We start from the raw sequence: 15,683 nt of genomic DNA on the forward strand, positions 1-15,683 counted from the left end.
GGAGCCCAAGGATATATGTACAGGATACGCGTGAAGCAGTCATGAATGGGTGTGTGCGTGAACAAGTGAGTGCGGAGGAGGTGCGAAGATCATCATAAACTAACAATAGCATCACTCCTTTCTTATTGAATGGGCTTCTAATCTTTAATTAGTCAGCAATTAAGTGATATTTTAGATGTTTTATTCAGGTGTTTTGGCTATTTTAGAATCTATTCACAGCATTGCAAAGTGGGAAGATTACCGTTTTGGCCGTCATTGAATCTTTTCAGGGCGGCACTGCAAAGTAAGAAGACGGCTTTTTTATGTCGAACTAAGACTCAGTAATTAAAGTCTACACACGACGGCTTCATTGACTGAAAAACAAAACTTTTTCGTGCATGAAGCTTCTGCTTGAGTCGGTAATTTGGCCGCTATATGCGGTCAGATATTGACCAAGGGAGACAAAATGGGTGGCCGCTGGCCGCGTTGGACAGGTGACTGCTATACACAGGGTCTATAACATGTAAATTTGCTGGGGGGGATTTTTCAGTGGCTGCTATAGGCAGGCGGCCGTTCTATAAAGGTGGCCGCTAAGACAGGTTTGACTGTATTTATATTTGAAACCTACTCCCACCCCCATTATTACTCCTACTACTACTGCTTCTACGACTACTGCTGCTGCTGCTACTACTACTACTACTACAGCTACTACGAGTAGTAGTACTACTGCTACTACTAGTACTACTACTAAAAGAAAGAAAACAGAAGAAAAAGAATAAGAACATAAGAAACATAAATACCAATAAATTAAGCAACAACAACAGAAGAGACATTAATACAAATAAATAATACAAATAAATAAATAAATAAAGTGCTATGAGTGTGTGCGTGTGTTGCGTGCGGCGTGTGTGAGTGCTTCGTTGAGAAGCCTGATGGCCTGTGGGTAAAAGCTGTTTGCCAGCCTTGTGGTCCTGGACTTCAAACTCCTGTAGCGTCTGCCTGACGGTAGGAGTGTGAATAATGAGTGTTGTGGATGTGTGCTGTCCTTGATGAGGTTGTGTGTTCTTCGTAGGACTCTAGTTTTATAAATGTCTTGCAGTGAGGGGAGGGCTGCCCCAACAATGTTCTGTGAGGTCTTGATCACCCGCTGGAGTGCCTTCCTATCACGTGTTGTACAGTTACCGTACCAAACAGTGATGGAGGCGGTAGAGGTGACCCACATTTTACACTCTCATTTGTTATGTCGGCTGTGTTGGAAAAAATAAAAAAATACAAAATAAATAAATAAAATAGCATCTCCCAATAAGTGAAAATAGTAGAGAATAAGAGTAACATCCTCCTCATTATTATAGTATGTCTCTCTAGCAAGCTAAAAATGAAGAAATACCGTCTAGAAATACGCAGTACTTCAATACAGCTCATCACTTGAAATACTGTACAAGCTATTGTTATTTCCAGAAATACATCTAATAATACGTTATACTTCTAATAATACTTCTAGATCATAAAATAGGACACAAAATCAAAGTAAATATGTTTTTTAAAGCTGCATGGAGTGAAACTTAAAAGCTTACAAGGAGTTATTGGACACCGCTTCTTGTGCTAAATCCCGCCTGGTAGACGTTTTAATGCGGCGCCACGTGGGGGAATGAAATCCCATTCACAGGTTTAAGTGAAGCTAACAAAAGGCCTCTGTGTTTGGAATTAGAACATCCTACTGAGTCATTTTCATTTTTTTTAAAGCACGTTTCGCTTTCCTTTCGTCTTGTCTTGTCGCCGAGCGGCACCAGCGGGAGCGGAACAAAAGGCGCTAAATGAGTGGAACATTGGGAAATGGCCAACTCAATTGAGATCGGCGAAGCCTTCGTATTCGCTTCGGCTGAACTTTAGAAGGCATTTGGAATGAAGACGGAGGATTGCACCGCTTTCTTTCGAACCAGGAAGGAAGTGTGAAGAAGTGGCACAAAAAAAATAAAATGCGTTGGAGCTTTAGGGAAGCAACGTCTCGTCGGTTCCCTCAAAGCCTCCTCTTTTGGACTCGCCATGACCCGGGAACGCAGCATATCATGCATGGTCTTGATTAAACAGTTTCATGTCGCCGGAAGAGTGATCCTGTAATTTCACAGATTGCGCACATGTTGGCTCAAAATGTCTTCCTTTTGTCTCAGCGCAGCATGTCATGCCTTGTCTTTATCAAAGAATCTTGTTTTGCAACCACACCGTTTTGCGGTCGAAACCTAAAATACAACCTGAGTTGACAAAAAGCTGTGATAAAGGGAAATATTTGGAAAAGGAATTGAGAGTATTTGGACTGATGACTGACATACAGCAGATCTGAAACACCATAAAAATGACAGCTCGCTCCTCCCCCTCCAAACCCTCCTGCGAGCTCGGCATCGGCGTTCTCCTCGGATTTAGGATCAACATTTGCAATTAAAGTGGCTGTTGATTAGTTATATTCAACGTTCGCCCCATATTTCCAAAGATGTTTGCACATTTTGGGTCAAAATCTGCAAAAATACAACTTGTATTTTTTTAAAAAACAACAAAACAATAACGCGGTTAAATATTGCGAATTACAATCAAGACAATCTTAAATGTTTATCCTGTACAACGACGAGCACAGCATGTCATGCATTGTCTTGTCTATATTCTCCCCATATTGCCAAGGATGTTTGCAGTTTTTGGGTGAAAACAAACACCAATCCAAGCTGAAGTAGAAGAAATAATGCCGACATGACCACCTGGCGCACGTCTCGCAATGCAAAGCGCATCCCCACGCTGCCCACAGCCACTAGGGGGCATAGTTGTATGGTTGTGATGTTTTATTTGGAAGGGAATTGCCACTTCCTGCTTTTGTACTGGTAAATAATTCCTCCAAGCCATCGGGGGTTAAAATATTCAACGTGATGTTCTCCAGTTTGTCATTCCCAGTGAACTCTTCCCCTGCGGCAGCCATGTTTGCGCTGCCGCCACAGGATCCGCAACCTTGCAGGGGAATCATTTGGTAATTTGCCTTTAATCACAGCTTCTTCGACTGTTAAATATTTCAAAAAACAAGAAGATGGTAAATATTTCACGCCGGCTCCGATTGATCCGAAGTGAAACTGGGCTATGAAACATTGAAGGCGTCCATCAAGAGTTTCCGAGGGAGTCACGCTTGTGCCGCAGCCCCTTTTTGCTTTGCGTTTAAGCCTCGCCGCAACGCCCGAACGCAACGCTGTCACCCGCGCGTGTGCATTCATAGATCACAGGACGGGGGGGAAGTTGGCTTCACGGGGATCCGTCCTCCTCCAAGATCTGTGCCGGAACCTCCAGAAAAACCTTTCACACCCGCTGACGACGCCGTGCCCACGCCAGGGACAAACACGGCAGAGGATTTCAAAGAGCGCCTAAAAAAAGGAAAAACATCCTCGTGTGTGGGACGCAGCCCAGCGCCAAATAAAGCTCATTTCTCAGCCAGGTTTTATTTCCTGCCCTGACGCATCGTTGCCCCCCACCCCGTAGTGGTGCACCCCCGCAGTGTTTCGATTCGTCTTTTTTTTTCTTTTTTTTTTTTCCACAGTTGTTACAAATCCCAAACTTAATTACAACGAGCCCAAATGGAAATGAACTCAATTAGGAAGACATTGCCACATTTTTGCCCTCCAGTCCTTTCATTTGGGGCGGGGCGGTGGGGGGGTGCTTAATTAAATTCATGTCTTTGTCGGCGTTTGCAAACATTCCCACAACTTTATTTTCTTTGTTAACTGTAACTTTTATTTAAAAGAACAGAAACTGTTTGGGGACGTCACGGATTGGTGCCTTTGGGGCTAAAATGGAAACAAGGAAACTTTATTTTGATACACTAAAAGTTAAAGAATTCCTTTTCCAAAAATAAAATAATAAATAATAAATAATAAAAAATACTAATAATAAAAAACAATGATGATAATAAAAATATATTAATTAAAAACAAAAAACAATGATAATAATAAAAATATATTAATACATGATAAAAAAGAAATACTAAAAAAATTAAAATAATAAAATTAAAATAATGAAATTAAAATAAATTAATTACAAATAATGTTTGTCTTCTTTTTTCCTTCCCCCCCTTTTTTGTTAGTTTTTTCCCTTTTTAAAAATGTTGTTTCCTTCTTTCCGAGCACAGCATATCATGCATTGTCTTCCTTTTGCCAACAAATCTACATATCCAGTGTTATGTAAAATCCTTACACTCTCAGATTCTTTGTTTAAAAAAAAAAGGACACGAGTTCAAGAGATTTAGGATTAAGATTACAGCGGCACCTCCGTTTTTGTTATTCATTCATTCCAAAATGTCCAACAAAAACTGAAACTTTTTGTGGCAATTTTTCCCCATCGGAAATCCAATTCATTTGTTCCAGACACCCGGAAATGCAAACCAAAACCACATTTTATGGACAACACAGAAACACTGATTATTGCCCCTGATGACTCCGTCCCAGGAATGACGCAGGATTTGGGTGCTTAGGCCTTGTCTTAGGCCATGTCTCAGGCCTTGTCTTAGGCCATGTCTCAGGCCATGTCTCAGGCCATGTCTCAGGCCATGTCTCAGGCCATGTCTTAGGCCATATCTCAGGCAATGTTTCAGGCCTTGTCTTAGGCCATGTCTCAGGCCATGTCTCAGGCCATGTCTTAGGCCATATCTCAGGCAATGTTTCAGGCCATGTCTTAGGCTGTGTCTCAGACCATGTCTCAGGCCATGTCTCAGGCCGTGTCTTAGGCCATGTCTCAGGCCATGTTTCAGGCCATGTCTCAGGCCATGTTTCAGGCCATGTCTCAGGCCATGTTTCAGGCCATGTCTCAAGCCGTGTCTCAGGCCATGTCTCAGGCCATGTTTCAGGCCATGTCTCAGGCCGTGTCTTAGGCCATGTTTCAGGCCATGTCTCAGGCCGTGTCTCAGGCCGTGTCTCAGGCCGTGTCTCAGGCCGTGTCTTAGGCCATGTCTTAGGCCATGTCTCAGGCCATGTCTCAGGCCATGTCTTAGGCCATGTCTCAGGCCATGTCAGGACAAGGACATGTACATGTATAAAGTATATCCCCCATTCTAAAAAATCTTCATTGGCTGCCAGTTTCCTAGCGGACAAATAAAAAAATTCTGGTTCTCACTTGTAGAGCGTTGCATGGTCGAGCCCCTCCTTATATCAGTGATCTGATTCAGCCCGACACCCCCGTTCGCACCCTGAGGTCTGTGGATCAGAACCTACGGATGGTTCCACGTACTCGTTACCGGACCGAAGGAGGCCGACCTTTCCAGGCTGTTGCGCCGAGGCTGTGGAACGATCTTCCTCCCTTTCCGCGTTCAGTCGACTCCGTTGATGCTCTTAAAACCCAACTTAAATTGAAGCTTTCTGACGTGACTGTGTTGTATTTGGCCTCTCTTAACTGTGCGTTTACTGCCATTTTGAATATGATTGTGAAGCACTTTGTGACTTTCTTTGTCTGTGAAAGGTGCTGTACAAATAAATTGGACTTTTTTAACTAATAATTCTAGTTTTTACATGCAGAAAACAATGCAAAATAATGATAAATGACACATGAATAGAGTTTATTGTTGATGCCGACTTCCTGTACATCCTGCCGAGATTAAATACATAAATATATTAAAAATATATATATTATTTCATTTATTATTCCATCCCTTGTCTGGTAGACTGCAATGAAAAAATCCAATAAAATGACTTTGGATGGACGGGCAGTCTTACCTCGGGTTTCGTTATTAATTTGTTCCAAAAGGTCTGACGTAAAAACCAAAACGTACAAAACCAGGCAATTTTTCCCACGGGACATCATGTAAATACAATTAATCTGTTCCACACACCCAAAAATATGAAGAAAAATACATTTTAGAGGGAGTAATTCTACTTTTACATGCAGAGAACAGTGAAAAATAATTAGAAATGACGAAAGGATGGAATTTATTTTTTATGTGGGCTTCCTGCACATCCTTTCGATAGTCAGTAGCGTTTCTTTACCAGCACTCGCAACTTCCTTTGGCCCCATGGTGGCTTATTTTTCAGTTACACCCAATAAAAAAATGCAAGGCTCGTGATTCAGCGAAGTGTTAGAATAAGATTTTTTTGTCTTAATATTTTGATTTCTTCTCGGCTGTTTTGTCAAATTTTTTTTCAACAAAACTTTCCATTTTCTTCATGTCAATTTTCTTCTCGTAATTATGAATTTATTTCCATCATATTTTAACCTTATTTTCTTTACATTATAACTTTTTCCGCAACCTAATTTTCCAAAAATGACATCTTCATTTGTTGTTCTGTTTGTTTCTCATAATATTACGACATTAAAAACATGTCTTTTTTCTCTAACATTTCAACAACTAGAATTGTGTTATTTTTCCTCAGAATATTACGACGTTATTCTCATAAAATGATGACTTTTTTTCATAAGATTACAACTTTTTTCCTTTGACTTTTTTCTGGCAAAATTACCCCTGATTTTTGAATTTTTACTGTTTTTTTTTCCTTGTTTGCCACAGACCAATTAAAAAAAAAACAGCCAGGGCCTGCTGCTCCCCCTGGTGTTGTGAAGTATAATTGACATAAAAGGCTACCGTTAACAACTAAAGAGGCTTTTTGAGCTTTCATTGAGGAATGGAGGCATCAACCAAGATGCTAGCTGCTGAGTGGTCCGGTAGGCGATCCGGGGTTGCTTGGGCAACAAAGATACCGCTACCCACGTGTACGGCTTTGAAGAGGAAACAAAGCTTGACTCGCATACGAGGGTTGCATTCTTTAATTGAGACTCACAGAAAAAGAACATTCTAGTGTCTGTAATTCTTGCACTGGTACAGGCGGTTTATCCTGAGCACGTCCAGGTCGGAGAGGCGATTCCGCTGGCCGATTTCCACGGACTCATCGGGGATGGGGATGATGGTTTCGCCCTGGCCTTTGCCAAAGGCTGTCCTGCACATTTGGAGAAAGAATGCTGTTAGGAATACTCTCCACTGCGCATTAAATAGGATGATTTTTTTTTTGTTACGTCAGTTGTTGCACAACTCTGATTGTGCTATGTGAGTGTTTGTGTGTGTGTGTCAAGAAGGCCTTGTGTTAGAAAATGCACTGAATGTAAAGGCATAATAATAACAACATCTAACAATATGATGAGTTTTCTCCCACCTTCCGTAGTGCAGCAAAGAGGTGTAGTCATACGGGATGTTGAGGTTGTTGGTGTCCTGCTTTTGGAAGTTGTGTCTGTGAACTGATGACAGGAAGACGCAAAAAATCAAATTCGAAATCCTACAGCCGAGAAATCCGTACCACATCCTTACGCTTCTGGACGTTCTCCCACTCGATGCGCACGTAGTTGTCGCGGTCGCTACGGGTGTGCTCGTGGTAGAAGCCCAAGGCGTGCATCATCTCGTGCAGGATGATGCCGTGCTGGACGCAGCCGAAGCGCTGCAGGGAGACCACCTGCTTGTCTCCCAGGCGGCCCAGCATGGAGAAACACCTGGGATGGTAGCGAGCCATGCACTGGATTATATTTTTATCTTGCATGATCACGGAAATGATGCTAGCCTGCAAAATCGCACCCCTTCATTCCCGTCTTTTATATTTACATTTTAAAATGACATTTTCATACTCCTGATTTATACTCTTTACTTTAATTGCACCGTGGAGGGAAAAAAACATCATTTTGAAGCTGATAGATGGTGAATTGACAATAAAGATCTTATTACGGGGGTGTCCAAGGTGCAGCCCACAGCACATTCTAGAAATATAATTTAAAAAGACAACGACGGAAAAAAAAATTGAAAAATGGGCAGTAATTTTACAAGAATAAAGTCAAAATATTACGAGAAAAAAGCTGTCATTTTACTGGAATAACATTGTCATATTATGATGAAAAATGACCTCATTTCAGTTGCAACAAGTTAAAATATAACAAAAAAAGATTTTTTGTTCCAAGTCATAATGTTATGAGAAACAAGCAAAACAAAATAAAGGTGTCATTTTTGGAAAATTAGATTCAGGAAAAAGTTACAATATTACGGCAATAAAGTCAAAATATTAAGAGAAAAAATTCTAAATATTCTAAAGAGAAAAAAGTTGCAATTTTATGAGAATAACATTGTAATATTTTGAGGAAATGTAAAACCCTTTTTTTGAAGTCATAAGATTATAAGAAACAAACGGAACAACAAATAAAGGAAAAAGTTATAATGTTACAGATAAAGTGAAAATATTATGAGCATAAAGTCATAATTACAAGAAGAAAATGTACATGAAGGAAGCTAAAACAGTTGGGAAATTAAAAAAAAAAACAACAAAAACTGCAGAAATGGAAAAAAGTGCTGGAATTCTAGAAAGTCACAATTTTATCAGAATGAAGTTGTCATTTTTGGAAAATTAGGTTAGGGAAAAAGTTACAATATTATGGGAATTGAGTCAAAATATTAATAGAAAAAAAGCATATTCTAAAGAAAAAAAAGTTGCAATTTTGTGAGAATAACATCGTGATATTATGAGGAAAAATAATGCAGAATTTCAGTAGCAAAGAGCTGAAATAGTAAAGAAAAAAAATCTATTGTTTTAAAGTTATAATATTATTAAAAACAAACAAAACTAAATTTGTAAAGTTTCCAAATTTTGGGAAAATTAGGTCGGGCAAAACGGAATAAAAGCTTTTTGCATTCTTATTCATTCTTATTCATACCAGAACATGTTTGGACACGAGAAGCAGTTGCAATGAATCAGCTGCAGTCCTTTCCTTCCTCCTCTTGTCGTCATGTGTTGTCATCGTGCATGAACAGTAATCCCTCGCCACTTTGCACTTCAAATTCAAATTTGACATCACTTCCTGTCCAACGCCGGAACACATTTTCAGCAAAACGCACGAGCACACATTATTACTGTCCTAAGTGTCTTATTTTCTTTTATTATGTCTACTATATTGGGTAATAGGAGTGTAAAGGTGACTATAGGGGTGTTATTTCATGTCTAGAGGGCTCTGATCATGTTAAAAAGCGTATTTAGAAGGTGGTAAACTAGTTTTGTATGCTCTAACTTACGAAAAAGGAACCCTAATTTGTGGAAATTCACTGATCAGGGTTGGGACTGGAACCAATTAACCACAATAAACGAGGGATTAACCCTGCCTCACACCCGAAGGTAGCTGGGATAGGCTCCAGCATAGCCCGCGACCCTAATGAGGAAGTAATGAATGAGTGAAACGAGGGATGGCTGTATCTTTTTTAAAGTGTGACTGCATCCGCACTGTGACTCACCCGTATTTTGGCTCGATGCTGATGTGAACTCGCTGTGTGGTTCGTGGAATGAATCGGATGCAGGTTTGGGCCTCCATCTCTTGGAGAGCCGTCACGATGGTGCTCTTCTCGCTGGCGTCTGCGGTGCGGTGCATTGAAAACCCCGTCGTTCACACTTTAATTCACGGCACCAAATGTCGGGCTGACGGTTTACCGTAGTTGTCAGATATGGCGACCGGGATCACCACGTTGCCGTTGGGAGATTTTTGCCACAGGCAGCTGTGCGGGTCACCCACGCACTTCATGGCGGTCCTTGTTGTCGGAAGCAGCAGGTCTCCCTCCATCAGTCTCTGCAAAGCGCCTGCAAGAAAGGGAGCCATCAACTTTGGATTCAATGCGCTACCCGCTCTGTGAACCCTCACCTTTGTTCATCTTGAGGATGGTGTCTGTGATGGTTTCCTTGCCGTACGGGTCCATCGAGTGCTCTGAGGAGTCAGGAGAAAGCAGACAACACTCAGCGGCGACACAAAACTTTGATATTAGCTATTGATTTGGATCATCAGGATGGCTGCACATGGGTTGTCTGACGCCGCGCCGGTCACGTACCGTTATTGACGGTCTGCTCCTGCAAAGAGAGTGGAAAATGTAATACACTTATGGCCGTGAAACTGCATGGAAATGAGTTGTCTTTGAAGGAAAAGTGCACTTTTGGGGGGAATTTTGCCCATCATCCACAATCCTTATGTGGGACGTGGACAAACATGTCTCGCAAGACAGCTAAAAAGAGGCAGCACAGCCCTATGAAGCCTTCTGAAAAAACCTCCAAAAAGCGCCAACAAGGCTCCATTTCCATAATGGGAGCTGCATATGAAGCACATTGTTATTATTATTGTTATTAACATTGTTACACACAAGAACTACCTTACTGGCGTAGTGACACCTCACCACACCACGGCGGCTAGCGACTAGCCGGCTAGCGACTAGCTTCACCACACACTTGCTTACAATGCCTCAGGCCACTAGCCAAAGGTAACGCTACACATTGGAGCTAAAAAGTGGTTGGATTTGTCGAACTGGATGGCCGATTTCACTCATGGATGATCGGCAGCATAAAACCCTGATCGGAGCATCCCTAGTCCCATTACGTGTATTTAATTAGCTGTCTCTTTTTAGCTGTTTTTATATCTTTAGAACACACAGAAAAGGGAGACGTGTGTTCATGTCTCACATAAGGATTGTGGATGGTGCGAAAAATTCCCAAAAAAGTGCAGTTTTCCTCAAAGGCACATTTGTAGCAAGCGGCGAAAGTCGGCTCGGGTCTTTTGCAGATGGCCAACCATCAATCAAGCGTCCAGGTCCAGATCCGTGAAGGTTGAATCAAAAGCAGATGGGATTTAGTAGTATTGTTTTGTGTCCCTTAACAGTTTCAGATGGCAGCCAAAGTCACCTTCTGCTGGGGTACCAACGGCGATGGTGACCCAAATAAAGGTGATGACAAAAAAAGATGTTTTTTGTGAACTACAACCGAGAGAGGATGTTTTTCCCTCGGCTCCCCCGCTGTCTTACTACTCACTTGTGTTGCCAGCTGCATGTTGACTCATTTTCGGTGGATAGTCTATTAATAATCTATTCTCCACTGGTGGGACCTTATCTTTGCGGGTCCTTATCTTGGGCTTTTATTCCAAAGGGGAGTTTTTAATGCAGCGGGGTGTCGTTTATTAATACTCCGCTATTTGAAACCAGCTGTCATGGAGGAAGACAAACAAGGTTAGATTGTAAGAAGTTGAATGTGTCAGGCCTGCCTCTTGTTGAGCCTTAGTAAGTATGTCGTGCTTATTATTATATCTGGAGGTGTTTGGAATCGCCAACTAAAATTGGTGATGGTAATCGCGAGCGCAAATATGGTATTGTCAGTGTAAATTAGCATGAAGCTAGCGCATTTGTTGAAATGGATTTGTAAATATTTATATAAGATAGCTGAGATGATGCTGCAAAACATGGCTGCCATCATCATTAGCAGCTAACAGTCCATAAGTCCCTGACCATTTGTGTAATGATGCTAAAACGTATGCTAGCATGACTTCTGAAGCATATTAAACACAGCCCACAGGGGGCGCCACAAATGTCATGTGGAAAAATGCCAGGATCCGGTCTTCCGGTTCTATCGCAATGCTGGAACTGTACCGTTTTTCGCTGAAGTGAACGTCACCGCTTGGTGGAAACGTCGTTTCAGTGTATCGTTACTCACCCAGCCCGACTGTGCATGGCAAAAGGTGATGATCTGTAGCAAAAGAACAAAAAGAATGCTGGTGAGATCCATTGAGACTGTTTCACCTTCTCACACGGGCTGATGCTGACGTCCAGCCAGGATCCGCTTTATATACAGGTGGTCAAAGTGTGTCCCTGCCTGGGGGAGGGGGAGGCTCCCGGGTGGACGGAAGTCGACACCCAGCCCGGCCTGCCATGTTGACACACTGGGATAATCTCATCAGAGACCACGGGCGGCTGTCAAGTCGCTGAGCATCACGTTTCAGAGGAGCGTCTGTCCGTCTGTCTGTTTGACTCCCAACACGGCAAACAGGCCTTATCTTTCCGACTCACGCTTCAGGAAATGTGCCCTGCAAGCCAAATGGCCTGCTTTTGATGAATGGCAACAGGAAGCAATAAATCCAATGAACATAAAGGAGCAGAAAGGTACAATTTATAAGAAATAATGAAATAAAAACACCGTTACACTTTCTTTGCCTTGAGTGGGGCGCCTAATTTATGGCACAATGGAAAGCGATGCGGGGATGCGGCACACCTGATTGCATCTGATTGCTCCATTAGCGTGCGACACTTTTACAATTCTGGCTTTTTGTGCTCGCAGCTCGTGGTCAAGGGCACTGGAGAATCAGTCATGAAGGTTCAGCTGATCTCAAACTGTGGAAGCGCCAGCCTTTCCGCACATTTGAATAATAATAATGATCATCATAATAATAATAATAGCAATAATGCTCAACTAAAGCTGGAAGGTTTGGGAATGACACGCGGTTAAGACCTTTCAGCAGCCATTTTATTATAGCTCGTCCATACCTCGGAAGGTCAAGTTGGATATACGTAACTTACTGCTATACTACAAACTAAAGTCATGACAGGCGCACGCAAGAGAATAAAAAAACAAAGGAATGAATGAACGAAGACCGGAAGAAACAAATGACCGGACAAACAGACAAACGAAAGGACAGACAAGCAAAAGAACAAAGGACTGAGCAAACAAAACCTGACAAAAAGACGGAAAAGCAAAGCGAAAAAACAAACGAATGACCAGACAAACGGGATGCGTGGCTGATGAACGAACAAACAAACGGACGAAAAGACGGACAAGCGGAAGAACAAAGGACTGAAGAAACTAAATACATACTGAACCATTTAATGTACAAACAACAATAACGGAACGAATGAGCCAACAAACGAGCGTACGAGAAGACGGACGAGGGAGAGCAAAGAAACAAATGGACAAATAGACGCGTCAGAAGAATGAACACATTAAGGAACAAGTGACAAAATAAGCAAATAGATGAAGCAATCACGGCGTACGACGTAAGTATACCCAAGTAATATCTCAGACTGTAACTAAGTACATCAGTAATGAAGCATACCAAAGTCACTAGCTGACTCAATAAGAATGGAAGGACAAACTGACACAAAATGGGGTGCACTACTAGGCTGCAACCAGCAGAGGCGCTGTTGAGACGTTAACAAGCACAACACGCCAGCGATAGGAACTTGTGCTTTCTGCCGTCTTAAACTCCTCAAAAAGTAACATGATGTGACGCCCCGCTTTTCAACGTTTGCCTTCTTGTGAGCTCCTTCATTCATCACGACATGAAAAATAAAACACTCACCCCCCCTCCTCCCAGCCCCAAAAGCCTCCCCATCCCAGAAACGACTTATTTAAGCGAGGTAACAATACGTCTTTATTGGCTCCTCGGGCGTATAAATCGGCGTCTCACGCTGGCGGTGTTTTCGGGGGGGTGGAGGTGGGGGGATGCTGTCTGGCCTCGCGGTGCCGTAAACAGTTTTTGGATCCGATTTCACACGTCAAGGTCGGCGGGGTTCCATCACGGCTGCCTTTTATGTGGCGCGCTACATCATAATAATGTGGCGTTTACGATGGGGAGACGGTGTGTGTGTGTGTGTGTGTGTGTGTGTATGTGCGTGTGTGTGCATATGTGTGCGTGTGTGTGCTCATTGAAGAAGAGATGGAATGGATTCTGTTTGCCGGAAGACCAAAAAGCGCTTGATGATTGGTCAGTTTCATATTGTTTGATCATGCATCTTGCACACATGGATGTGTGTGTGAGTGTGTGTGTGTGAGTGTGTGTGAGTGTGTGTGTGCGTGTCCAACTGTGGTGATCCATGTGGGTGCACAGGTAATCCAATTTGTGTGTTTTAGCATCACAGCAGCGCATGAGACTGAATGCTCAATGACGTCTGATCCATCCATGCGCTTTATGAGCTTTATTCCTAACGCCCGTCCGCCTGCAGCCGACTCATCTTCGCCGTCGCCCGTGCTTTTAACCGCCGTTATGCACCTTGTTCTCTCACAATTCCGCGACACACACACACACGATCGCAGGGGTGAAAGGTCGCACGTGTTCCACTCAACATCACACGTGCGACTCCTCGTTATCCCCGGCGTCGTTTCCCTTTTCCTCGTTATGTCGCCCGGACGCGACAGTGCCGACTTAATTGCAGGTTCTCCACGGTTCAGCGGGCCAAAGATGTGTCGCTCTGCTCTGTTGTTGTTCTTCTTGTTGTGTTGCTTTTGCTTTTGTCGCCGCCAGTTTGCAGGGGTTTACGTTGCCGTGGTAACAACAAGGAAGAGGACAACCTTTGGGCAGCTTCTCATGCAGAGCCGTTCTTAACTCTTCCAGTGAACGAACGAACGAACGAGCTAACACCCGCCAATAGACGGACAAATGAAGGGATGAACTGGCAGACATACACAAATCACCAATGAATGGAAAATTTGACGAGTGAACAAAAAAGGAATGAACTAACAAAGAGACAAATGAACAAATCAACTAACGAGCAAATGAACTGATGAACAAATGAACGAACAAACTAGCCAAAGGATGGACAAATGAAGGAATGAACAAGGAAAGGAATTAACAAATGTACACAAATGGCCGATGAACAAGGATTTGACGAGTGAACGGAAAAGGAAGAAACTAACAACTCACATCAACATCAACTCCCAAACTAGCCAACAATACCACTAATTATAAATTACTAAATGAGTGAGCACATGAATGAGCAAATGATCAAATAACAAACAAATGAAAAAAAATGGACAAATAACCGTATCAACAACAACTAACAACCGTATGACTAACCGCACAACTCGCAAGTACTAACTAGCTGACGTCATGCAGGTAACTAATGACCAACCGGACAAGTAAACAGGCGAGCGAACGAGCAGAGGAGTGAGCGAAAACCACTAACAAAGGACAGGACGAGCCGACTAAGTCCAAGTAACTCACCAAAGAACAAGCAAGCAAACGTAAAAATGAACAAATGAACTATGAACAACAGTGCTAACTAACTAACGAATGAATGAACAAATGAACTAAAAGGCCGAATTGAATACTGAAATAAAAGTAACGAACCAATGAGCAAATAACGAACTGAATAGCAAACTTAATACATGTGACGAACAAACTGACAAACAATGACGAGTAGACGCACCAGTGGACAAACAACGAAATGAAAGAACTAGCTAACAAAAGACTTAGCAAATATAAGTCAATTACGAATGAATGGATGCATAACCGAGATAACTAACCAACAAATAGAAGGAATGAGTGAACAAAGAAATGAATGAACTCATTAACAAGCTACAGAAAGATACAGAAAGGCAATGCATGAAATCAAAGGAAATGACTTCATACAAGTAACTCATGAACAAACGGAATGAACAAAAACAGCTAACAAAGTAACTCACGAAAGACCAAGCAATCAAACGGAGGAATGAACTGACTGACAACAGCGCTAGCTAAACAGCATGGTAGCGGGCCAGCAAACAAAACACCAAACTAACGAATGAATGAACAAATGAACTAACAGGCCTAATGAAATACCTGAATGAAAGTAACTAGCTAATTGTCAAGTTAGTAACTGGAAGGAATGAACCAACCAGCAATGAGGAATAGACGGACAAACAACAAAATGACAGAAGTAGCTAACAAAGGACTTGCTAAACAAAGGTCATTCAGGACAGAATGGAGGAGTAGCCTAGCTAGCTAGATAACTAACCAACAACAAATACAAGCCAACAGAGAAATGAAGGAACTAGCTATCGAGCAAATGGACCGGATGAACAGACATACGGAATCCAAGTAAGCAAGGAAAAACTAACGTACAATTGAACAGAAGCAATCCTCGTGGAATAAAAGTTAAGTCAAATAAAAGTTCA

At 42.2% G+C, this 15,683-nt stretch overlaps 2 protein-coding genes across 8 annotated transcripts in view; one reads left to right on the plus strand and one right to left on the minus strand.

The window, feature by feature from the left end:
* Nucleotides 1-15,683, plus strand: part of LOC129171932 (MAM domain-containing glycosylphosphatidylinositol anchor protein 2-like) — a 215,218-nt gene that overhangs the window by 41,197 nt on the left and 158,338 nt on the right. The gene's annotated exons all lie outside the window — the stretch shown is intronic.
* Nucleotides 6,755-15,161, minus strand: LOC129171933 (low choriolytic enzyme-like). Of its 2 annotated transcripts, none has more exons than XM_054761101.1 (8): nucleotides 15,120-15,161; nucleotides 9,830-9,891; nucleotides 9,646-9,708; nucleotides 9,438-9,584; nucleotides 9,245-9,362; nucleotides 7,289-7,467; nucleotides 7,137-7,218; nucleotides 6,755-6,923 (listed from the first exon to the last, which is right to left on the minus strand). In XM_054761101.1, exons 1-8 carry the CDS (start codon nucleotides 15,155-15,157, stop codon nucleotides 6,782-6,784), a joined length of 831 nt encoding a protein of 276 aa, XP_054617076.1. In that variant the 5' UTR covers nucleotides 15,158-15,161; the 3' UTR covers nucleotides 6,755-6,781. The 2 variants fall into 2 exon arrangements, with proteins under 2 accessions (XP_054617076.1, XP_054617077.1); XM_054761102.1 differs by lacking the exon at nucleotides 15,120-15,161 and adding an exon at nucleotides 11,472-11,721 and having other exon boundaries at nucleotides 9,830-9,848.

This window comes from Dunckerocampus dactyliophorus, chromosome 19, assembly GCF_027744805.1.
Source record: "Dunckerocampus dactyliophorus isolate RoL2022-P2 chromosome 19, RoL_Ddac_1.1, whole genome shotgun sequence".
NCBI lineage: Eukaryota > Metazoa > Chordata > Actinopteri > Syngnathiformes > Syngnathidae > Dunckerocampus > Dunckerocampus dactyliophorus.